The sequence below is a fragment of the Callithrix jacchus genome, chromosome 19, assembly GCF_049354715.1.
Source record: "Callithrix jacchus isolate 240 chromosome 19, calJac240_pri, whole genome shotgun sequence".
Classification (NCBI taxonomy): Eukaryota; Metazoa; Chordata; class Mammalia; order Primates; family Cebidae; genus Callithrix; species Callithrix jacchus.
Window position 1 is genome coordinate 30,264,320 of NC_133520.1, and position 24,265 is coordinate 30,288,584.

Here is a 24,265-nt window from a genome sequence, read left to right on the forward strand (position 1 = left end):
CCACTGAGTACCAGGGGATCTGAATTCTTACTGCAATGCTGAGTGGCTGCTTGCAGAGCACTTGTCAGGGAAAAGTTCTTCTCTGCTGCCATCTAGTGGCACTTTGGGAATAATACCTGACTGGAGGTCAGCAGAAGCTCCTCTGTTTCCAAAGGCTTCTGAGCCAATAACCAAAGAACGTGTTGCACCTGGAACCCTGCTCCGGCTGCCATCACCTGTGTACTGGAAACTGCCCACTGGCATATGGGCTCATGAGGCAAGACCTGCCCACAGGGTCTGGCACATCCTGCATGGACCACCTTCCCACCTGGCTCTGACTTGTGCATGTTTTGGAGTCAATAGTGTGCTTAGAGAGCCTCTTAAGTCACCACATCTTCGGGGAGAGAGGTACAAACCAAAGATTTATTTTGCAAGTGAAAGAGCCAGCCCAGGAGACCCAGAAAAAAAGGGAAGGCAAGGCTGAGAGCAGAAAGCCTGCATAAAGGAAGACCACAGAGAGGCCTGCAGGAGCCAGATCGCAGCCCTCAGGGAAAACCCGGGAGGGAGGCTAAGGAGTGAGCCTAGGTCCAGCTCCAGACATGGGGCTGGAGGAGCCTTAGGGACTCAATTCCAGGTGCAGCATTTGCAGGAGGCACTGAACACCAGGCCTGTTGGGCAGCTCTGCTGGAACAGCCGCCCCCCTGCACAGCTGTAGAAGCTGGATTGTTCCCGAGGGCTGGGGTAGAGCCCATCAGCTTTTCCCTGGCAGAAGGAGTCTTGTCCAGGACTGGGGCCATGCTCAGGTTCAGAGTGCTGACCTGGTGTTGGAACTTCACGTTCTGGGGTGCCTGAAGGCATGTATGGAAGACCTGGGAAGACAGTGAAGATTCAACCAAGGCTCCCCCCAAGAGATCCCAAACCCACAGGCAGAGCACACAGGCAGGAACCAGTGGCAGGCAGCAGCCCAGCACCGCATGCCTTACAGGCTGAGCACAGCCAGGTACCCTAGGCAGAGAACAGCCAGACAATTGCCATACCAACAGCTGGAGCGCTGTGCCACAGACAACACCTGGTACACACGTGACAGGCAGTTAAAGCTTTATCCCATCTGCAAGCACAACCCCATACACTGGTGAGGGGAGGAGGGGGTGCCACGCTGCAGGCTAAGGGGAGGCTTTCTCCCGCATAAGAGAGGAACAAGCTGCTGCTCCCAGGTTGGGGGCCCTCTGGAGGAAGCCAAGGTTACAACACCTTGGGTGGGCATTGTTGCAACCAGGAAGAGAAAGAAGAGCGCAGAAAGGAAAATCGTTTCGACAGTTCCCTTAAGCTCCGGGGGTGCATGAAACTTGGGAAATTCCAGTATTGGGGCAAAGTCATTTCCTCAGAAGGACCCAGGACCTACAGTTCATCGGAGGCATAGAGCTGTGTTCCCACCCCACCTCCAAATTCCACCGCTGGCTCTGGGCCCCTTACTTACTCAGTTCCCGCCGCAGCGTCTGGATGAGGGGGTATTGGCCCTGGTTGCAGGAGAAGCCGGCAAAGTCATCTAAGTCCAGTGCCCAGACCATGGCCCCGCCCAGTCCTTTCTGCTTCATATAGCTGACCTGTGCAGGGAGGGGATGCAGTGAAGGAGCCCAGGGAAGCCCGGCCCGGCCAGCCCCAGAGCCTGGCAACCTCTCTGGACAGGGCCCCTTTTTCTCCAGCAGCCTCAGGCTCATGAGTGGCTGGAGCTTCTGGAGACAGCCCCAGGCTGGGATCCTGGGTGGCTGAGGCCTCATGCTGCTTGGACATCCGTCATTTTGCAGTCTCTTGTCTTAACATAAGCATGACCTGGGGTGAGGTGGGTGTGACCAGGAGGAATAGTGTCTGATGTGTGCGCTTCCCTAAGTGGGACCCCTTTACAGCTTGGTCATGTGTGGGCTGAAATGCTTTGTTTGAGGGTACTGTATGCTGGCCAAGGTGAGTCCAGTTACCACAGGGATCAACTCAGACTTCCAAACGATCTCAATCAACGTTTGCTTCTCTGTGTTCATGTCTTTGTCTTCCCTGAGAGCCATCTTCCCTTTACCAGATTCCTGAGGCTTCCTGAGGGTCTGACTGTGTGTTTCTTCAGAGTGGGCTTCTCTGTCCTCTAACCCTGCCAGGGGGCCGTGGTGCTTGATCCTTTGCTGGCCCCAGCCTCCCTTTCTGCTAGCTCCCTTCCTCTACGTGCCCTGCTTGGGGGTCCAGCCATGTGGGTCTACACTTTGTTCCCAGAGTTCAGCCTCTACTTTCTTCCCACCTGTGTCTTTGCTTGTACAGTTGCCCCACACCCCGAGAATGACCACTTTCTATGCTTTGGACTTCTCTAAAATACCCTTCTACTGTGACCCCTTCTTCCATCTCCCCAGCCGGGATCGTGCTCCCCGTGCAGTTACCCCAGAGGGCTTTGTCTCCATCTCCAGAAACTGTCACTGTCAGCCACACATGATAATTGATGTGGGGTGTGCAGATAAACTAGTGCAGCAGCCATCTTCAGGAGCTGACAGTTTCACAGGGGGCATGGCATGAAACCAGGTAAATGCACTAACTCTTCAGCCCACCAATATTGGGCAGGAGAGGGGGGTCCTATAAGTAAAGCAAAATGTAATTTGAACATGCACCAGATATTGCCAATGGGCTGAATAAAGCCACATGCCTCACCATGTATATTTTTCCTCTTCATGTGTCTGTGGAATTAGTATAGTATTTAAAAAGATAGAAATCGTTTCCAGAGTGCTACTAAATATAGAGCGATTTTTTTTGTCATTTTGTCTTTTCTGTGTCAATAGGTAGTAAAGGCAAAAAATGCTATCATGTGGAGATTATGAAATGTTCGGACATTTAAAGGAGACTTGCCTTTGAGGTTCTGAACTGCCCTCATTTTATGTCATTGACAGGACTTGTTCACCCAGGACCACCCCCCTGCCAGCAGAGCTGGGCCTCACCTTGGCTTTGAAGCTCTCTGCATCATCAAAGCCCACCCACTGGTTGTCCCGGAAGATGTAGGGCACCTTCTGGTCCTGGATTCTCTGCTTGGTGGCCCCCTTCCAGGAGCAGACCTGTGGAAGCAGAAGGCAGCATTGGGAAGGAGGAGGGAGGCTCTGGCAGGCACCTTCCCCTCCTCACCAGGAGACTAGAGATTGGAAAATTCCCATCTGAGGAAGCTTGGAGAATCAGGAGGTTCTCTGTTTCAGTCTACTTAGAATGTTGGACCCAGCTTGAGGCACCTGGGCTTACAGATAAATTCAAGACAGCATTGATGGGATGGACTTTACCTGGCCAGAATTCTCTGCACCTGGCATCCTTACTCAGAAATGGTGGGAGAAGGAGCCTTCTGCTCTCTCAGGCATCCCCTGACCCCCACAATACCCAGGGTTGTTATGGGTTTTCCTACCTCATAGTAAGCCAGCATCCCTCCTTCCTTGGTGAAGGGGCCAGGGGTACCAGACCCTGTGGCTGGGGCCCCCACTTTGGTGTCTGACAAGGAGGCCAGGGTGAAGGAGCGCCCATAGGTAGGCATGCCAAGGATCAGTTTGCTGGCAGGGGTCCCCTTCTGCAGCCATAGTTGCACGGCAGCATCCTAGTGGCAGAGGAGGGCAGAGTTCATTTTCTCTATCCTCAGCCTGGCTCTGATTGTCTAAGACTGGGGGATCCAGAGACAGAGCTAGACGGGCAGAGGCTCCTCAGTCGGAGCTCCAAGGGCCTTCATTAGTATTCCAGCCCTACCCCACCTTCTTTAGAACCTGCCTTAGGCCCGTGACCCCAGCAAAGAAGCTGCATGGCATGATAACCAGAGAGCATGGGCTTTGGACACAGACAACCTTTCACTGAACACATAGGTACCCATGGCCCACTGTGTGCCAGGCGCTGTCCATGGTGCTTCAGACGCGTTAGTGAACAAGGCGGACAGAGATCCCTGCCCTATCCAGCAGCTTATTTAACCTCATTGACCCTTGGTGTCCTGTCTGCCATAGGAAATAAGGAAAATATCCATCTCTTGGGGCCTTGTGAGAATTAAAAGTTATAATGTGTGTAAAAGGTCAGCACAACACAATGAAGGGTCGCTGTGGTCATCATCGCTATCCTGGTTGTTGTCTTGGTTTTCCCCTGAGTACAAAAGGAAGGAATTAGGTCTGCTTTATTTATCTCTGTATCCCCAGTGCCTAGAATGACACCTGAAGCTCAGATAGAACAAAGGCTTCCTTACCCGCCTCTGGATAAGACTTTCCCCCGATTATGTATCACTTGACGTAACACCCCCAGGCCTGTGATGGGAGAAGGTGCCCGATGTAAGTATGATGAACTGGTGAATAATGAAGGCTCATTCCTCAAGCCAAGAGTATGGTGCAGTTTCTCCAAGAAGCTGCCCTAGTTTTGTCAGGTCTAGTGACTCCGAGCCCACTTAGCCCTTAGGAAAGGAACAGTTTTCACTACATTTGTTTAAATGTATTCCTTTTTGTCCATCTGTACAACTTATCTTTGATCAGACTGGTGCTTTCTGAAGGCAGAAGCTGGGGCTTCTCCTGATTTGTATAGCTCTTTTGTGCAATTGGGAAAAGTCACCCCTCTGGCTATAAGCAATCCCCAGGCACACTGTGTGGTGAGTAGAAGGCCTCTTTGTAGGAACAAGGCGGCCTCCATTCCTCAGTGGATTTAAGGTACACAATGTGAAGAGCAGAGTGCTGGAGGGACTTCAACCCCACTTGCCTCAGCTGAATGCCTTTATTTCTGTGTCTCCCCTGGCACGACACAGCTTCCTCCAAAATGCATACAGTCTTCCAGACGGGATAGAGAGGCCAGGCTCAGTGTGAAATGTGGGTGCCTGGCTCACTGGTCCAAAGAAGTGTTCTTTATTCATTAAAGAGCCAGAAAGTCAAAGATGTCTGCCACTCCAGCTGACATACAGAGATGTGGGCTCTCGAAAAGTAAAAAGCATTTTAATTTCAGGCTTTCTCTTTGTTGCTTGGTTTTGCTTGTTTTAAGAAAGAAAAATAATATGGTTATCATAAGCCCTCTCTGTAGGGTTTTATAAACCCACTTTATATTTTAAAATATAGAGAGGACTTATAAAAAGGATCTAGGCTGTGAACGTTGGCTCATGCCTGTAATCCCAACACTTTGGGAGGCTGAGGCAGGAGGATTGCTTGAGGGCAGGAGTTCGAGACCATCCTGGGCAATATAGCAAGACTCCATCTCTAACAAACTAAAAAAAATTAGCTGGTCATTGTGATCCCAGCTACTCAGGGGGCTGGGGCAGGAGGATTGCTGAAGGAAGGCCAGGAGGATGAAGCTGCAGTGAGCTATGATCATGGCACTGTACACCCCCCTTGGTGACAGAGCAAGATTCTGTCTCTTAAGAATAAATAAATAAAATTTTAAAAACTAAAAGTGTCTTGATTGCTCAATGAGGAAAATTTAGGAAATTCCCAACCTACCCTAGTCTGAAAACCAAGCCTGCCCTTTGCAGGTGCTGGGGGTACTTCTGCCCTTGAGTGACATTCCCAGAGAGGTTATCAACTTGGGAAAGCTCCCACCCCTGACAACACCTCCGGTCAACCAGTGTGACATGGAGCACATGTCTGCCCACTGTCTTGAAGGAAATGGGGCGGGGTTGGTGAGGGAGGCAGCAGCCCTGCTGGCTGGAGACGCAGGCTCAAAGTGGGCTTCCCCATGATCACGTGTTTGTCACCCAGTTGGTTTGCTGTGTCCACCAACAGCCAAGATGCTCCGCAGAAGTGAGGTTTTCCCTCAGCAGGGGCATGGACCAGGAAAACAGAACAAAACAAGCAAGCAAAGAGACAAAAACAATGCTGGTTTCTTGGTGCCCTGTGTCTTTTTTCCATGAGGGTCTTGGGGCTCAAAAGAGGCCACCGGACAGGACCTGCTGGACAGGGAGTCCTGCCTCAGCCCTCCGGCCACTTACCACGTTGAGGCTGGCCGCTGCGCCACTCTCCCCTTGCCTCTTGTAGAGGGGGCTGTTGTGTCCCGTGACCTTCTCCCAAGAGCCATGGAAGTCATAGGCCATAAGGTTGACAAAGTCCAGGTTCCTGCAGGAGGCATGGAAGAAGCAGTGAGGAACAAGGGATCGGGGGCAGAAAGAGCCCTTCTTTCTCACTCCTACCACCCACAGTGTATGGGCCAGGGAGGAACCGCTGGAGTCAGAGGCAAAGGTGACAGCTCACCAGGCTCTGCAGAAGATGACCCAGCCAGCAGTCCCAGCCAGCCCCCTTATGGAGGCCATTGTCATTCTCATTCAAACTCGTCATCCTCAGCTCACCATGCCCTCAGCACCCCCAGGTCCTCCCTATTCCACTCAGATAACTTCCTGTTATATTGCTATTTTGGAGGAAACTCTAGGTCAGGGTTTCTCACTTCAGTATGCACACAGATCGCTTGGGAATCTAAATGAAGGTTCTTCTTCAGAAGGCCTGGGGTGGGGACTGAGAGTTCGTAAGTCTAACGAGCACCTGGGCGTCATGGTGGCTGTGAGTTCACCTTCTGTACTTTGAGGAGCAAGGATCCAGAAAACCCATTCTCTTGGAGATAATGGCTTCATCACCTGCTCAGGGGCATTTTCACTTTAAGAATGAGTTACCAGGGAAGAGGACAGAGGTCCAAAGTGAAGGATGTGGAACAGGGCAGCAGCAGACACTGAGCAAAACCTTCCTGGGTGTGCTGGTGGAAGGATAGGACTTTCCCAACACCTTGTAGGTGAACACCTGCTCTACCCTTGGGAAAGCTCAGTCTGCCCTTGGCCTCTCCTCCCTCAGAGAGCATGGCTCCAAGTCATCTGCCTGAGACTCACTGGGCAATTTTGTCCACCTCGTATCCAGCATCCACATAGGTTCTCCCAGCTGGAACCGCTGCACTCAGAAGGAGGCGTTCTTTCCCTGAGGTCTTAGCTTCCTTCTGGAAGGCATTGGCCAAGTCCTGTGGGGGTGCAGCTCAGAGTCAACACAGGGGCAAGCACCAGGGGGCAGCACTGTGAGCCCCAGGTAGATGTTCATTGATCAGAGTCTGAGACCTGACCACAGGGCTGATCTGTGCTGAGCAGATATGCGAAGCAGCTGGCTCTGGGGGCAGAGCAGCCCCTACATGTGCTGTGGGGCCCCAGCTCTGGGTCCCTGCGCAGACTGGGTGGTTCCTGCCCCGCCCAGCCATACCTGCACCAGGGCTGTGAAGCGCTCCTTGTCTATGGCAGGGCTTCCCCGGCTCCCTGGGTACTCCCAGTCAAGGTCAAGACCGTCAAAGCCGTATTTGCGCAGAAACCTGATGGCTGAGTTGACAAAGGTCTGACGGTTGTTGGCCGTGGCTACCATATCTGTGAACCTGTGAGGTGATGAAAGGGAGTAAGGGCCAGCCTTGGACCAGACAGGAGGCCACTCTCACTCAGAAGCAGGCGAGAAAACACTCAGGACAGTGCGTCTGTGTCTGGGCCGGGAGGGGCGCTGGGAGGGCTGCTTCAGAGGCTGCAGGGATATTTGCTCTGGTGACTTATGGTCCTGGTTGAGGAAGGGGGACCATCTAGAGCACTTCTACCCCCAAACACCACCAGGGGCATATTGACACCCTAGGAGCCTTGCTTCCCAAAATTCCCTCCAGAGGCTTCCTCCAAGCCCCTGAATTGTCCCACCCTGAATCAGAGCTAGTTGACACCCTCGGAAAGGAAGTTTAAAAAGAAGAGAGCCTAGTTTCTCTAATTGCTCTTGTAAGGTTTTTCTCTAATTAGGATTTTTCTCTAATTAGAATTTCCTCTAATTCCCTTACTAAGGTAAGAAAAGACCTGGGGAGCCCACTGTTTTACTTTCCTGACAGGTTAACTTGGCCATCTTTCCTGTAACTCACATGTGTGGACTGCTTTGTACTTTTATTACTATTACTAGTCAAAATCCCCAAGCTGCCCCAAGAACCACCTCTCCACATGTTCCTTCCTTAGTGGGAAGTCCCTGGACTTCTTGGGGATCTCAAGTTCTTTACAGACTGATCCTATCTTAATTTTATTAATTTAGTATGGGGATACCAGGCTAAAAACTCCTGCGTTTCAATAAACAATCTGTATATTAGCCTTGCTTTTGGAAGATGAGTCATAACTCTCATCAGATTCCCAAAAGGATTCATGATCCAAAAAAGTTTCAGAAAGACTGTTCAGAGCCTTGGGAGCCATATGTTCTGGATTTTCTAGAAAACAGCAAGTTTCAAATACTCCATTCCATTATCTCCATAAATCATTAAAAAATGTTCCCCAAATGCCAATATTTTGGCATCTGGGCTCAATCTCACAGATTACCTTTTATACTCAGAAGTGGAATAAACATTCTTTCTGGGACAAGATACCCCATTTCTGAGCTCAGAAAACACAGATACTGCATGCTGTCAAGATTAGTTGGGACTCTCCCTCTTCTTGTTTCATGGAGGAAGAGCCTGGGGCCTGGAGAGGTCCAAGCCTTCTGCTGTGTTTAGACCTGTGCTTCTGGGAAGACTGGATCTGAAATAGTCTGGAGTGAAGCTCACTGTGCTGCCCTCCTGCTGGGTGCCAAGAACCCAGAAAGATATTCAGCCCCCCTGAGTTCAGCTGCCCTCCCCTTCCCCCTGGCCACACCTCAGCCTGGCCAATTCCCTGACCAGGGCTCCCTCTGGCCAGTGCACCAGGTTCCCTTGGAGGAGCTCTACCACACAGGTGAGCGCTGTCAACTAACTTCTGAGTGCCGAAATTCCAGCCTCCGATGGCCAACAGGGTCTTCAGCTTGGGATTCCTGGCAAAGATAAGAGACACATCAGGATTTACCCCGCCAGCTCCCATGGCTCCCTGGCAGGGATGTTGCAGTGGGGAGGGGCACCCAGGGTGGGGACGTGTAAAGGCGTCTATGCGAAGAGCCTGTACTGAGCTCTCTGGAGACAGCTGTGGATTGGGAAAGGAAAGGCATGTTCCTGACTTGGAGAACTGCCTGTCTAACTGGGGAGACACCGTTTTGTGGGCTCAGGAAGCAAGGATTGGGGCAGATCCTCAAGAGGCTTTGTGAAGGCACCCAGAACACTGGAGCTGAACGGTGGATTCATTTCACAATGAGGAAGGGACTTCACCGGAGAAAGAGTCTCACAATCCCGATCCCACTTAGACCTAAACTGGAAGGGCCCTTAGGATCCCCTGAGCCACCCCTACCTCTTTCATTAAGCACAGGAGAGGCCAGAGAGGTGATACGGCTTGCTCAAAGCCACACAGTGGGTCTGCGTCAGGGCCTCAACTGGGGAAAGTGTCTGACTCTGGGAGGAGGTTATCTGTCCCTGCCATCCCGCTCCTCCACTTTGGCTCACATCTTCTTCAGGCCGTTGAACTCCTGGTAGAGAGTCTCGTCATTCCACTCAGTTGTGCTCAGCTGGTGACTGGTCATGCCGGCGAAGGCGTAGATGAGGTGGGTGCACAGGCTGGGGTCCACGTCCTTGGGCAGGAAGCGAGCCGCCCCCTGTCTGTACTGGGCCCAGTTGGTGAAGTAGCAGACCAGTTTTGCAGCAGAGCCTGGCCCATTGGAGTAAATAAAAGAGATAACTGTCAGCAGGGCCTTCTGGGGACTGGTCACCCTCCGTCTGGGGCAGGCAATGTTGGACACCCCTCTTCTACACCTGGAGTCAGTGGAGAGACCCAACAGACAGTAATGGCATTTGCTTTGTGTGGGTGGAGACTTGCAGTTGGGAAAGCATTTTCAGAGGCCAGTCATGGGATCCTCAGAACACAGAGTGGGCAGGACCATTGTCCTCCAAGGCCTGCTTTCCCAGGAAGCAAGCTGAGGCTTATCAGCTTGGGACCCGTCCTCATCAGCATGGCTGCTAAGAGGGCAGAGCAGCGGTGCTGAGACCCAAGTCTCTTGACTCCTTGACATCCTTCAAAGTGGCTAGTCTCAGAGTCCGAGTTCCCAGGACCGGGGTCTGGCAGGCAGGTCTCTCTGCCCACAGTGAGGCTCTCCCCTCCGGGCCTGAAAACCTGATAGAAGGTAGCCCCGGACAGCCCCAGCATAAGGCCCAGAAGGAATTAGACATGGCATGCTCACCTGCAGAGGGACGGCAGGCAGAACTTTGAGAAGCTTTGGAATACCTCAGGATGCTTCATTAATGTGAAAATAGGTGAGTGGCAGAGAGGAGACCCCAGTTACAGGCCAGGGTTTGAGGTTTCTTTAGTCTTGCATTATATCATTTGCATTTGCTTGTTATCCCCTGTAGATAATCTATGTTTATCAATAGCACGAGTGAGATTCTAATAAAGAGCTGATTTTATCTAGGAGAAGGCTTTTTGTCTCTAAATACCCCACACACTCTATGGTATTGTCTCTAGAGTACCCTACAGTGTGTGAAAAGACTTTTCAGGAGGTGGGATGGTCTGTTCCCACAAGGGCCTGGTAGTGATGTCCCCACTGAGGTCAGCCCTGTGCTGGGTTGACCAGGATACCAGGAAGCAAGAATGCTAGTCTTCGTTCCAGCATCTGCCAAAAATAGACTTTGGGTCAACCTCATCTTCAGTCCTGGCCCCACCTGATAATGACTGTGTGGTCTCTGAGGTCTCTTCCAGTCTCTCCATCTATGATGGTGAGACATTTCATGCCAAGATCTTGATGGAGCAGTGAGTTTGGACTGGAGCGTGTCTGTGGCTGGTGTCTGGAGCCTGAGATTTCCCTTTGCCCCGGGCAGTGTTTCTCTGTATGCCTCCAATGCCCACATGGACAGGAAGAGGAGGGGTGCAAAGTGTCTATGGGAGAGTTTCTGGAAGAGAGCACTCAGGCAGGCCTCAACTAGAACCCAAGAGCATGAAGGGCTGACCCTTGGCATACACGTGGCTCCGGAGTGCTCACTGTCTAACCAGAGGTCACCCAGGAGTGCTGCCTGCTGGTGGGGCTGGGGTGTATCCTCCAGTGATACAGGAGAACTCCCTAAAGTGAACTCCCCAAAACGAAAGGGAGGAAGGAAGGGATGAACCCAGAGAACACATCCCCCAGGCCATGTAGGAGGGAGCCAGGAGCTCTTTTTCCATCATGTCATGCTCTTGCATATCAAATATTGTTATGAATTTCTGTACTATGGAGAAAATAAAGTGCAGTGGTTAATAGCAGGGACTCTGACATGTCAGTGTCTGGGTTGAAATCCCAACTTTGCAACTGACGCAACTGACTCGCTGTGTGACTCAGCTTCCTCCTCTGTGAAATGGGGAGACCACTAGACCTCCCACAAGGACTCCTGTGTGGGCTAGAAGTTAATACATGTAAAGCACTCAGAGGAGCACTGCATGGAGGAAGCTCTGCTCTAGGTGCTTCGCTTATATTAACCCTTAGTCCACATGACGTCCTCTTATTACTATACTGCAGAAAGCCCAGAAGTAGTCTGGACTAAAGCTTTTTGAGAAATCTTCAACCTCTCCTCTTCCTCATGTTTGCTGTTTCTGTCCTAAAGCTGAGAGGGGACTCTGGCGCAGTGGCTCATGCCTGTAATCCCAGCATTTTGGGATGCCAAGGTGGGTGGATTGCAAAGTCAGGAGACCGAGACCATCCTGGCCAACATGGAGAAACCCTGTCTCTACTAAAAATACAAAAATTAGCTGGGCATGGTGGCACATGCCTGTACTCCTACTACTTGGGAGGCTGAGGCAGGAGAATCACTTGAACCGTGAGGTGGAGGTTACAGTGAGCGGAGATTGTACCACTGCACTCCAGCCTGGGTGACAGAATGAGACTCTGTCTCAAAAAAAAGGCTGAGAGGGAAATATATGTCCAATGCCACAACCCAGCATGAGGGGCAAAGTCACAGGACGAGGTCTGAGAGGCTAGCATTCCCAGGCCACTGATGCCCAGGGAATGGAGTGGGACAAGAAGGGGACCAGGAGTCCAAGTGGCTGAAGATCCCCGAGATCTCTTTTCCCTTTGACACCACAGGGAGCTCCCTCCTGCCTCTCTCGAGCTCCACATCTGATCAGTGTGTTGTCCTTGCAGAGATGAGGGCTGGGCATGCTGAGCCAGATGAGACTTAGGTTCCTCACCTCCAGCAGCTTGGAGTCTGGTGCGGAGAGGCATCTAAGCCGATAATGAGAGGCACTGTGAAATGTACTGTAAATCACACAGACGCCGCAAGAGCACAGAGCACAGAGGAGGGAGACAGCGACCCCAGGAAAGGAAAGCCCAGAGAGAGGCTGACGGGCAAGCTGGCTCCACAGATGTGTAGGAGCTCAGCTAGCGGATAATGAGGCAAGAGCCTTCCTGGGAGGGCTGCTAGGGGATGGGGATGTTTTCAGGGGTCTGAGCTTTGGAAGAGAGTCCCTGCTGAAATCTGGAGCTCTTGGGGAGTCTGGCAGGAAGATATGTTGGGAAATGTGGCAGAGCCCGGGGAAGAGGCTGAGGGAGTCAAAGGCTAGCCCCAAGGAAGAGGTCACTTACCCCATGAGATCATCAGCAGGACCATGAAACCTGGAGCAGCACAAGAGAGAAGGCCAAGGTTATGCCGCCGTCGTCACCTTCCCAGGCCCCTCAGCTTATGGAAGCACAGGAGGTAGTGAAGGAGGGCTGATTCATACACATCAAGCTTTCTCCTTTCAGAAGGGATCCAGGAGGGCACTGTGCCCATCCCTTCATGCAGCCCAGACCATGGGGGTCCCTTCCTGTCCTGGGTTGGTCCTAGAAGCTGATGGAAGTTTCCATGGGCTGAGGCTGCCCTCTCTGTAGAGCCTCAGCGGAGGGCAGTGTGGATTAGGAAGATTGTGGAAACACCGCTGACTTGTGAGTTATTCAGAGCGACAGCTTCTCTTTTGAAACAAGAAGAAAACCTGTTCTGGGCTGGAAAGAACCAATCTGGAAGGGGTGGACGGGGAGAGTCCACCTCCTAGAGAGGGCTTACACCTCTGCTCCCATCATTCATGGCTTCCTGATGTCTTTCGCTGCCTGGCTGTGGCAGGCATCTATAGCCTTGGAGACCTAGGGTTTGATAGGACTCCTTCAAAGAGGTCTCTTTCGTCTGGTGACCTTAGACTTTCTCATCCTAATAGAATTCTCAACCTAATAGAATCTGCATGAAAATTTGCAAGGATGCCCAGGGTCTTGGCCCCAGGCTGCCCTCTTGCAGGGAGCCAATGTGGGATTGGGGAAGAGCCTCTTCTTGACAGTGGGTGCTTCTTGGATAAGGCCGAAAGGAGGGACCTAAGAACATGGGAAAGACACAAAGACCCAGTGCAGGGCCCTCATTAACTCTGGGCTTTCAGGAAGAAGGAAGTCAAGTCATCTTCAGCCTGTTGAGAAAAGCCTTCCTTTGCAACACGATTCTTGGGCTGAAAGAGGAGCCCGCAGGAAAGGTAATCAAGGGACTGCAAACCAGGAGGTTGTGGAGAGGGATAAAATGATCCTCTGAAGTTCTCCTGAGTCCTCCTACTTCCTTGCAAAGGGGTCCCTGGACATGCACCTCCCCACCTCCCACAGCTCTCGAGATCCAGCCCACTCTCCCTGACAGCTCACCTGCCACAGACCATGCCATGACCAGCTTTCCAGCTTTCCAGATGCAGACCAGCTTTCCCGGTCCTGCTCTGCTTTTATCTGGCCACCCTGTCCCACCCCAGCCAGAAGTGTTGCAATCAGGGGCTCTAGGGGGAGGGGAATGGGAGCAGGGTGGGAAGGGATAAGATATCAAGTAACACGAATTGGGCAAACTTGACACAATGGCCTTTAGCAATTCTTGCTTTTCTGGAACAATCAGAGGGTGGCTCTTAGTGTTGCCAAACTGAGGAAAGTGGGAAGTGCCCCTGAACCTCCTGATGGATGAGCATGACTCTGTCTTTTGGTGTGTAGGTGGTGAGGACCATAAGCAGCCCCAGACTTGATAGGGCTTTGGAAGAATAGAAATGACTCACGAGTGAGGGCCGCTGGGTTCCAGATCAGCTCTCTTGCTTCTCCACGGCCCTCTCTCCAACTCAGTACCTCCATCTGGACGACAATGTGTTTGCATATATAATTTGTTTTTCATATAGTAATGTTTCATATCCATCGATGGAGAAAAATAGACAATGATAAACAGTGACTATGAGTTTGGTAGTAGCTTGAAATGCCTGTGTTTGCCATGAAGAGTAAGAACGGTAGACATTTGCTTAAGTTTCCCGGGGCTATGCTAACAAATGACCACCCAGCCAGGTGGTCTGGAACAACAGTTTATTTTCTCCCAGTTTTGGAGGTCAGAAGCCTGGAAACAAGGTGTCAGCAGGGCCATGCTTCCTGCAAGGCTCCAAAATTGAATCCTCCCTGGCAGCCTCCAGCTTCTGACGGGCCTGTGGCAGCACCTCTGCAGTCTGCCTGCCTCCACTTTTACATGCCCTTCCCCGCTGTGTCTCTGTATGTCTCCTCCTTCTTTCCGTCTCTCACAAGGACATTCTAATCCAAGATGATCTTGTCTTGAGTTTTTTTAATTTTTGTTTTTTTTGAGACTCAGTCTCGTTCTTTCGCCCAGGCTGGAGTAAAGTGGCACGATCTCAGCTCACTGCAACCTCCACTTCCCACCCCCAGGTTCAAGTGATTCTCCTGCCTTAGCTCCCGAGTAGCTGGGATTACAGGTGCCCACCACCATGCCCAGAAAAATCTTTGTATTTTTAGTCGAGATGGGGTTTCACTGTGTTGGCCAGGCTGGTCTTGAACTCCTGACCTTGGGTGATCCGCCCACCTTAGTCTCCCAAAGCACTAGGATTATAGGCGTGAGGCACCGCACCTGGCCTTCATCTTGAGATTTATACCTTCATTACATTTGCAAAGACTCCTATTCCAAATATAGTCACATTCTGAGATTCCAGGTGAAGATGTCCTTTGTGGGGGTCACCGTTCAGTTCACCACAGGACCCAAGTGGGTACCTAGTACTATAATGTCTGCAAACAATGTCTGGTGCATGCAAGAACTCCAGGGTCCCTGAGAAAGCCCTGCAGTTTCTAGGGGATCTGGTCTTTGGCCCGTAGGCTTAACATGAATGGCCTAGATGGCCACATGAAAATATTGAGAGCCACCGGCTCTGGAGTTAGGTTCCTGGGTTTGAATTCCACCTCTGCCATTTGCTATCTGTGTAAACTCAAGTGAGTTCCTTAATTTTCCTGAACTCCAGTTTCTCCATCTGTAAAGGGGAATCCTCAGAGAACTGTTGGGAATGCACAGTGGCTGCTATTACTCCTGGTTCTGCCAAGTGCTGCCACTTCTGCCTGGTCTGGGGGTGTCAGGGGGCTCTAGTAACCTCTTCCAGTCCCCTAAGAGGGTCCGGCCTCAGCACCAGATGGTCCATCCCTGAGTCCCCCCTTTCCCTGCTGCAGTCACGGCTTCTGTTTCTGTTGCTTTCAGCCCTTTCTCTTGGGGATACTGCATAGGAGTCTGATCAGGGTCACCTGAGATGTGCAGAGGTGCCCGAGTTCCTGGGTGGTGGGGAGTGGGAGTGGGATGCAGGCATGAGGACAGGGAGGCCCTGAGCTTCCGGGAGGAGATGCTTCTCTGGAGAGGCAGGGGCCTCCTTATCTCGCTCCCACCTCCGTATACACAACTGCTTCATGCATTTCTTGCTGTGCCTCATGTTCCCAGAAGGACTTGCACTGCAGTGCCCAGTTCTGAGTTTCCCCAAACACTGCCCCATCCCCCATTGTCCTTAGGGTTTCTAGAAAAATACACGAAAAATAATAAGAGGCTGGGCATGGTGGCTCATGCCTGTAATCCCAGCACTTAGAGAGGCTGAGGCAGGCAGATCACGAGGTCAAGAGATGGAGACCACCCTGGCCAATATGATGGAATATAGTCTCTACTAAAAATACAAAAATTAGCTGAGTGTGCTGGTGCACGCCTGCAATCCTACTACTCGGGAGGCTGAGGCAGGATAATCGCTTGAACCCACAAGGCGAAGGTTGCAGTGAGCTGAGCTCGTGCCACTGCACGCCAGCGTGGCGACAGAGTAAGACTCTGTCTTAAAAAAAAATAAAAATAATAATAACAGAGTTTGGTAATATGGCTGGATTTAAGGTGAACATACAAAAATGAATAGCTTTTCTGTATGTTAGCAATAACCAATTAGGAATAGAAGTGAAGCCAGGCACAGTGGCACGTGCCTGTAGTCCCAGCTACTCAGGAGGCTGAGGCTGGAGGATTGCTTGAGTCCAGGAGTTCTGGGCTGTAGTGCGCTATGCAGGTGTCCACACTAAGTTTGGCATCAATATGGTGACCTCCTGGGAGCGGGGGCCCACCAGGTTGCCTAAGGAGGGGTGAAGCAGCCTAGGTTGGAAATGGAGCAGGTCAAAACTCCTGTGCTGATCAGTAGTGGGATCGAGCCTGTGAATAGCCACTGCACTCCAGACTGGGCAACATAGCAAGACCCCGTCTCTATTAAAAAAAAAATTGAAAAAGAAGTGAAGGAAATGTCTGATTCACAGAAGTGTCAAAATCTATAAAATATTTATAAATAAATTTAATAGCAATAATAAGTTTAATAGTAGCATCTATAAAACTTACCACAGGATATAAATTTGCAGTAGGCTCTAAACATGTTCTTGCACGAGCAAGCAATATCATAACAAATATCCATTTTTATCAGTTAAAAATAAAAACACAGTAATGATGGTGACACATTATACAAAACTTACTGTAGCTCCGTTTGAATTAAATAGCATGGAATTGCCACCAGGACAGACAGAGGTAGGTCTGAGCGTATATGGAAAAGGCATATGCACTGAAGGTAGCAGTTAAGAGGAATAAGAAAAAGATGTTTTATAAATGACAATGATGTAATTGTCTACCAATCTGGAAAGAATCAAAGTTGGGCCTCTCATACCATATATAGCAGAAATGACACGTGGTAAATGAAGCAGGGCACAGGGAGCAAAGAAGCTTGGGGAGAAACATCAGCCAGGGTGGGGTGGAAAAGCCAGTAGAGTGATGCTTGAACAGAGGGTTGAGAATAGGTAGTTTCCGGGCAAAGAGAGAAAGGGAAGGAGGTTATAATAAACACGTTGGATGTTCACTAATGGAGCCACTCAGTGAGGAAACTGCCCATCATACATGCAGGGATGGCCAGGCATCATTAAAAGCTCTGTGTCCTATCGGTTGAGAACCACTGGTTGAGGTAGGCAGGTGGGGGTGATCTCTGCTGAGGGGCTCTGGGTAAACGGGCACTGCACATGGCTGGAGGAAGAGGAGAGAGGTACAACGGCTTGCCAGCCTGGATTTATTTTACAATATGTCTCGGGCTAGGTAGGGCACATCCTGGGCCCACCTGATAGCCAGACCGGAATTGCAAGATTTCAAGGAATAAGTCCCTTCTTGAAAGCTGAGACCTGGGCGCAGAAGGCAGGCCCATGTTCAGTAAAGCTGGGGAGGAGCCTTCCCCAGGGACTGACCCAGAGTCCCCGCCCAAGTAGGCAAGTCCTAGCCACCAGTACAGATTGCCCATGTATAGAACTGAGAGGTCTCTTGATGCCTCCAGCAAACTCTAAAAACAGCCCACCATGCCTTTGCTCCTGAATCGTGCCCTCTCTGGCCCTCAAGTGCTACAGAGCTCACTCTGAGTCAAGCCTTGCCTCTTCCCCAGTCAGTGTACTCTGTACTACCTTCTGCTATCTCGGAACAACCCCTTCCATCCAGAATAGGAAAGAACCCTGGCTTGGAGACATAAAACTGGATGTTCCTCAATGGATATCCCTAAGAAATTACTTTCATGGGCTTTATACCCTCCTTTCCAGCCTCACTGTCTTCTCCCACCCCTCTCTCAGCCACTGCCAAAGCCCAAACCAAGTAAAACCAGTATGCTTGATATACAATGTGGTTTCAAAGCAAGTCCCCGCCCCATCCTACTGCAGAGCAGATGCCTGTGTAGAAATTCCAAAGCCTTGGCTGATTTGCATCAAGCCTGGCTGGCTGAGCTGAGGCTAGTCACAGCCTCTCCAAACCTCAGTTTTTCCATCTGTAAAATGAGGATAATACTACCTATCTTATTTGGTAATGATGGGGATCGAATAGATAATGTGTGAGAGGGCTTTTTAAGTGGGAGGACACCAGCCAGACCTTACGGGGCTGCAGCTTGGCGGTTGGTGTCATACCATTCTCTCTTGCTTCGTGCAGGCATCTCATCTCTGTAGCTGGACTGTCCACAGCCAGGCAGAGCGGGACCTCTCCCAACACTTCTCTATATGCCTCTTAGTGACATGTGGGGAGCCTTCAATTAATGGTTGTTAACTGTTCCTTCCCACGTCCCACCCTGTTCTTTCTCCTAGCAGTAAAATGTATCACCACCTTAACCTGGGTCCCCAAGTCACCAAGGAAGTGTCCTTGATCCTTCCATTTCCTTACCCTCAATGATCAGGACCTACTAGACAGCCTTCTTCCTGCTCCATCTCCTCCACCTCCCAGCCGTCAGCTCCCACCCTGTCCCCAGAAAAGACTCCTACCTGCCTTCCTTCCTAATTCTCTTGCCTCTGCAATCCATTCTCCACGTAGCAGCCAGGGTACACTCTGAGAAACTTAAATCAGATCCTGTTACTTTCCCACTAAGACCTTGCAATGGTTCCCACTTAGAATAAAATATAGACTCCTTAACTCTATCTCTTGAACACCCCAAGTCTTTTCTTTCACTGGGACCTTTGCACCTGCCATTGCCTCTGCCTGGAATGTTCTTCTCTGTAATCTTCACACAGCTGGCTCCTTCTCCCCATTCATGCTTTTAGAAATGACCACTCATAGAAAGTAGCGCCCTCCCCTCAAGTCATTCTCTGTTCTGTCCTGCTGATTTATTTTCTCCTAAGTACTTTCATGAGCTGAATTCACTCATTCATCACTCACACATTCATTCATTCATTCTTTTGTATGTAGTGTCTGTTTCCCACCACTAGAATGTAAGCTTCACGAGAGGAGGGACTTTTCTCGTCTAGTCCTCTCTGTTTAATACCCAGAATATTTCTCAGCACATAGTAGGTGCTTAATTCATATCTATTGAATGAATGAAAATGGCCCCTCTGCATGATCTAGCCCACTATGATATTGTGATATAATAAGAAATGTATATTGGTTCTCTGTCCCCCATTTCTGGCACAGAACTCCTAAAACCCTTAACATTGATTGAGAAATAGAAGTTCTAGGTGCATCTCTTGTTCGAACGTTTAGCCTTTGCCCCTAGTTTTGACAGAGAACGCCTAAGCCCTTGGAACATCCTGCGTCCTGGGAGCATCTTTTGTTCCAATGAGTTGCCTCTTTGTGGGCTTCTGGAGGGGGGGTTGATCACCAGAAAGACCAAGCCATGATGAGAAGCTTGGAACCTTCAGCTCCACCCCCATCCTCTGAGAAGGGAGCGGGGCGGAAGACTGAGTTAATAATTAATCATGCTTAGGTGGGGAAGCCTGCATAAAAATCCATGAACTAGGTTGGGTGCAATGGCTCAGGCCTGTAATCCCAGCACTTTGGGAAGCTGAGGCAAGAGGATTGCTTGAGCCCAGGAGTTTGAGACCAGCCTGAACAACATAGTGAGACCCTCTTTCTACAAACAAATTAACAAAATCCATGATCTATGAGGTGGAAAGCACTTCCAGGCTGCTGAGCACCTGGAGAGAGCATGGCAGCGCCAAGCCCCTTCCCCCATTCCTCGCACTATGCATCTCTTCCATCTGGCTTCTCCTCTGTATCCTTTGTAATATCCTTTAAATCAATGGGTCAATGTAAGTAAGTGTTTCCCTGAGTTCTGTGAGCTGCTCTAGCAAATTATCAAACCTGAGGAAGGGTGCCATGGGAACCCCAGTCTATAGCTGCTCGATCGAAATGCAGGTGGGACTTGTGATTGGCATCTGAAGTGGGGGCAGCCTGCAGGACTGAGTCCTTAGCCTGTAGATCTGACTCTAACTCCAGGTGTCAGAATGGAATTAAATTATAGGATACCCTGTTGGTGTCTGCTGGAGAGTTGCCTGGGTGTGGAGGGAAACCCCCATGCCTCTGGTCTCAGAAATGAAGTAAGGGGAGTGAGTGTGAGAACAGTACGATGATATAGTCAGTTCGTGTGTTTGCCATTAGGCCACCTGCCTACCTCTCAGCCTCATGCTGGTCACTCCACCCTGGCACCCCAGTTCTGTTTCATGAATGTGAGTATGTCAAGCCCTTTCCAATCTCAGGCTCTGGGCACAGCTCCCTTTGCCTGGGATGTGTTCTCTCTCTGCTTCTCATCCTCCAGGGCTTGTCTCTGCTCTCACCTCCTCAAGAGGCTTCCCTGTATCTGCATATTTCTTCATGGCAGGGCAGTCCTGCTACTCTCTCCTGAAAAGGTGTTTTTTTTTCTCTCCCCAGACCTTTTCCTAATTTGCAATTCTTGTGATTTATTTTTGTGAGCTTACATATTTAATGTCTGTAACTCTCTTTAGACTGGAAGCCCCATGCAAGAGCAGGGACCATACCTCCTCGGCCACTGCTGTGCCCCAACAGCCAGGTCCCTGTATAAAGAACTGACCTCAATAGACATGTCGAATGAGTTGATCATCGAATACTATTTCTTCAGTATCCCTCGTAATTCAATGTCAAGTGCTTAGTAAGAAGCTGGTTGATGTGAGAAGTGCAAACCATCCCTTAAGACCTCTTAATGTCTTAGCAGAAGCCATTCTCCTCACATTGCAGTTGGGGAAAGAGAAGCCAGAGAATTCGCAAACATTCCAGAGCTAGAGTAGAGACTTCCAGGTCCTTCCCTTTCCGCTGGGTTATCTTTGGACAGGCCTAGCTCCCAGGCAGGGGTGGAGCTAGTGGCTGCTGGCTAGTGTGGGCCTCAGTCATGCTGAAACTTATATCACGGAGTCAGGGCACTCTCTGGGGACAGAGAGCACACTGAATCCTCTCTGGCCATGTGGGTTCTGGCCACGTGTGTCTAAATGTCAGCCTGTTTCCTGATTCCAGTGGACCATATCCCAGCAGTAGTTGTTTCTTTCACCATTAACAGGTTTGAGCCTGAAGGAGTTGGCATGTAGAGGGCAGCAGAACTAGAAGGGGAGGGTCAGGCCTCGGTGGTGAATGTGGGCCAGGACCGGAAGTACAACCCATTCAGACCCCCACACTTCTTCCTGACCTGCTGTCTTCAGATACCTGACATTCTGCATGGACTCCTTCCCTCCTCCTCCCCTTGTTCTCTCTTTCTTGCCCCCTTTCTCTCTGTCCTTCTCTTTTTTCTCTCCTTTCTTTATTCTACACATAATATTGTTGTACCATAATAGTGTCCATTGCAGCATTTCTCAAAATAGCATAAACCTTAAACGGCCTTAAGTGTCACCAACTAGAGACTAAAATTCTATTCTTCTTTAAATAAAAAAAAAAAGTCCTCAATATATTGTGAAAGGAGAAAACCAAGGTGTCCCCGTTTCACGTGGTAGATTGAGCACAGGTGTTTATCTCCACTCTCTCCTGAAATCCCTTGAAATCACAGTTAAAGGGATCAAATGGTATAAATCCACAGCACAAAGCAAATAGAAAAGGAAACTGAAATAGATGAGAGATGCCAGCAAATGTTTGGAAAGTGAAAACAGAATGAACAGGTGAAACTGGCTTCTCAGCCTTGAAAAAGCTGAAACCTTGGTCTTTCATGTGGGGCCACTTTTCTCCAATGTCTGCTGATCAGGCTGCAGGCGGGGAAGCCCACAGGGAAAAAGAGGACTCAGGCCAAAGGACCCTGAAACGGTGCCAGAGTCAGCAGAAAGTTGACAACAGTAAGTGTGGGTGACCTGCTGGACCCCTGGATCTTCTTCAGGCCCATTAAATATGGGGATGGTCCAGAGGGTCTGAAGACTCAGCAATACCGGGCCCAGCAGAGGATGGTGTGGGGGAGGGGAGGGTGCTAGACTGAAGACTGAGAAAAAGGAATGAGGAATTAAATGAAAGTCTGTACATGGGATGCTCAGAGCTTCTAGCCTTTTCCCCCACTAGGCTCCCAGAGCCCCAAGCAGAGGATTGAAAAATTTCTCTCAAGGAAAGCTGGCCAGCCCAAGAAAAGAGTTACCAAAACTCAGACTACCAAACTCAAACGACATTTCAGGGCCCACAGCACAAGAGCCTGGTTCTTGTCCATCACCCCAAGATGGGGCCCTTGGATAAGAAGCCACCAAGGCCCTAGAACTTCCAGAGGGCTTCTGTTGACTGTATATGGAATAAAAAGCCTGGTCACCAGACATTCAAGAAGAGTCCCCACGTGAAAAACCAAAATAAACAAAGAAATCAGAGAAATCAGAGTGGGCAGCTGCCAGGAATGCTGACTCTCTAACCTCAAAGGACTGTATTCTGCCCATTAACAATGCATCACTTTTATTCTTAAAAATTACTTTGGCTGGCTGTGGTGGCTCACACCTGTAATCCCAGCACTTTGGGAGGCCGAGGTGGGCAGATCACCTGAGGTCAGGAGTTCAAAACCAGCCTGGCCAACATGGTGAAACCCCGTCTCTATTTAAAAAAAAAATTACTTTATGCTAGGCCAGGCACAGTGGCCCATGCCTGTAATGTCAGCACTTTGGGAGGCCAGGGTGGGTGGATCATGAGGTCAGGAGCTCAAGACCAGCCTGGCCAACATAGTGAAACCCTTTATTACTAAAAAAAAAAAAAAAAAAATACAACAATTAGCCAGGCATGGTGGCATGCGCCTGTAGTCTCAGCTACTCAGGAGGCTGAGAAAGGAGAATTGCTTGAACCCTGAGGCAGAGGGTGTAGTGAGTCGAGATGGCGCCACTGCACTCCAGCCTGGGCAACAGAGAGACTTCGTCTAAAAAAAGAAATTGCTTTATGCTAATCAATGGACATAAAGTTTCAGTCAAGCAAGAAGAATAAGCTCTAGAGATCCGCTAGACCACACAGTTCCTCGTCAGCTATATTGCATTGCACACTTGAAAATTTACGAGGGTAGATCTCATGTTAAGGCATAAAATAACATTTTAATATGCCTATTCATTGCACACTTTCTAGGTAACAGGTGCTTGCCAGGCACCAGGGACTCTGAGATAAATTCACAGTCCCTGTCCCTGTGGTGTGTACAGCCTGCTGGGTTAAGCATTGCTTTTGGCTGGAGTGATTTTTCAAAAGGCAAATCCCCTGAGCAGTGCAACCCTCTGAGTCACTCACACCTCAGCCTCTTTTCACCAAGAGGAAGAATTTTCTATCTGCACCATAGGCCTGCAGTTTTTCTCATCTTTCCCCTAATTTCTGAAGCTGAGACTCCTTACCACTCAAGGTTTTAAACATGCTAAGTAAGGCAGGGGGCTTTAGCTGCTGGTCCATGTGAGGTGGGTTCTATCTGGCCTCTGGGGACCCAGGCAGGGAGGGCTGGTCTAAGAAAAGACCCTTGTGGGGGCATCTTAGCCCTGGGTTTTCTCAACCCCCACTTAAGGACTGTGCCCAGGGTTCTATTTCTGGACGTCCACCCACTCCCTGCCTGCTGACTGAGTGACTCTAAGTAATCTTCCTCTCCTATGCGTTTCCCAAGATCATCATGGGATGTGTTATCACAAGCTCTGAACTGGGCTGGGCTAGGCCTGGTGGGACACGCTACACGTTGTGTCCTTGGGTACTTGTTTACAGTTCTCACTCTAACATGTAGGTATTTGAGGTTTTCTCTTTAAAAAATAGCATTGTCAGCTGGGCACGGTGGCTCATGCCTGTAATCCCAGCACTCTGGGAGCCTGAGGTGGGCAGATCACTAGGTCAGGAGTTCAAAACCAGCCAGCCAATATGGTGAAACCCCATCTCTACTAAAAATACAAAAAATTACAGGTGGCAGGCACCTGTAATCCAAGCTACTCGGGAGGCTGAGGCAGGAGAATAGCTTGAACCTGGGAGGTGGAGGTTGCAGTGAACCAAGATCGCACCAGTGCACTGCAGCCTGGGCGACAAAGCTAGACTCCATCTAAATAAAATAAAATAAATTAAATTAGCATTGCCAAAGCTTTGTCTATTTCATTCATCTTTTAAAGGAAAAAACTCATATATTTGCTAGCTGATTCTATAACTTTTAATAAACCAGCAGAAATACTTAAATGGTGATAGTGATGAATTGCTGGAGGCTGAGTGTGGACTAGCTTGAGAGTTTAAAACTCCTGGGTACCCAGTGTAAAAGATAGGGGCACAGTTTTGTGGATTTTACCTCTAGAAGTCTACCAGGTTCTCACATGAAAGACTGGAAAAAATATCCTCATGTTACCTGCAAGGGCTGGGGTAGGGGGGGGAGTAATATTTTAAAATATTCCTAGAGCATCTTGTATAACAAAGCCTTGGCCTCCAGGGGAAATTACTTCACCAG

General features: G+C 49.9%; 1 protein-coding gene across 1 annotated transcript; it reads right to left on the reverse strand.

Annotated features, from left to right (window-relative positions):
- Positions 1-374: 374 nt before the first annotated feature.
- On the reverse strand, positions 375-13,528 carry CHIT1 (chitinase 1). The gene is made up of 11 exons (XM_002760664.7): positions 13,479-13,528; positions 12,411-12,440; positions 9,313-9,514; positions 8,697-8,753; positions 7,164-7,329; positions 6,806-6,930; positions 5,924-6,047; positions 3,395-3,580; positions 2,946-3,059; positions 1,457-1,583; positions 375-848 (listed from the first exon to the last, which is right to left on the reverse strand). The coding sequence occupies exons 1-11, from the start codon at positions 13,495-13,497 to the stop codon at positions 604-606; spliced, it is 1,395 nt and encodes a 464-aa protein (XP_002760710.2). The 5' UTR covers positions 13,498-13,528; the 3' UTR covers positions 375-603.
- Positions 13,529-24,265: the final 10,737 nt, after the last annotated feature.

What these genes read in the sequence shown, in the direction of transcription:
- CHIT1 (XM_002760664.7), bottom strand. An exon ending in TGGAATTTCGGCACTCAGAA is followed by an intron (nt 7,330 to 8,696) that starts GTTAGTTGACAG and finishes ATCACCTCACAG; the next exon opens with GTTCACAGATATGGTAGCCA. An exon ending in CAGCGGCCAGCCTCAACGTG is followed by an intron (nt 3,581 to 5,923) that starts GTAAGTGGCCGG and finishes CTCTGCCACTAG; the next exon opens with GATGCTGCCGTGCAACTATG.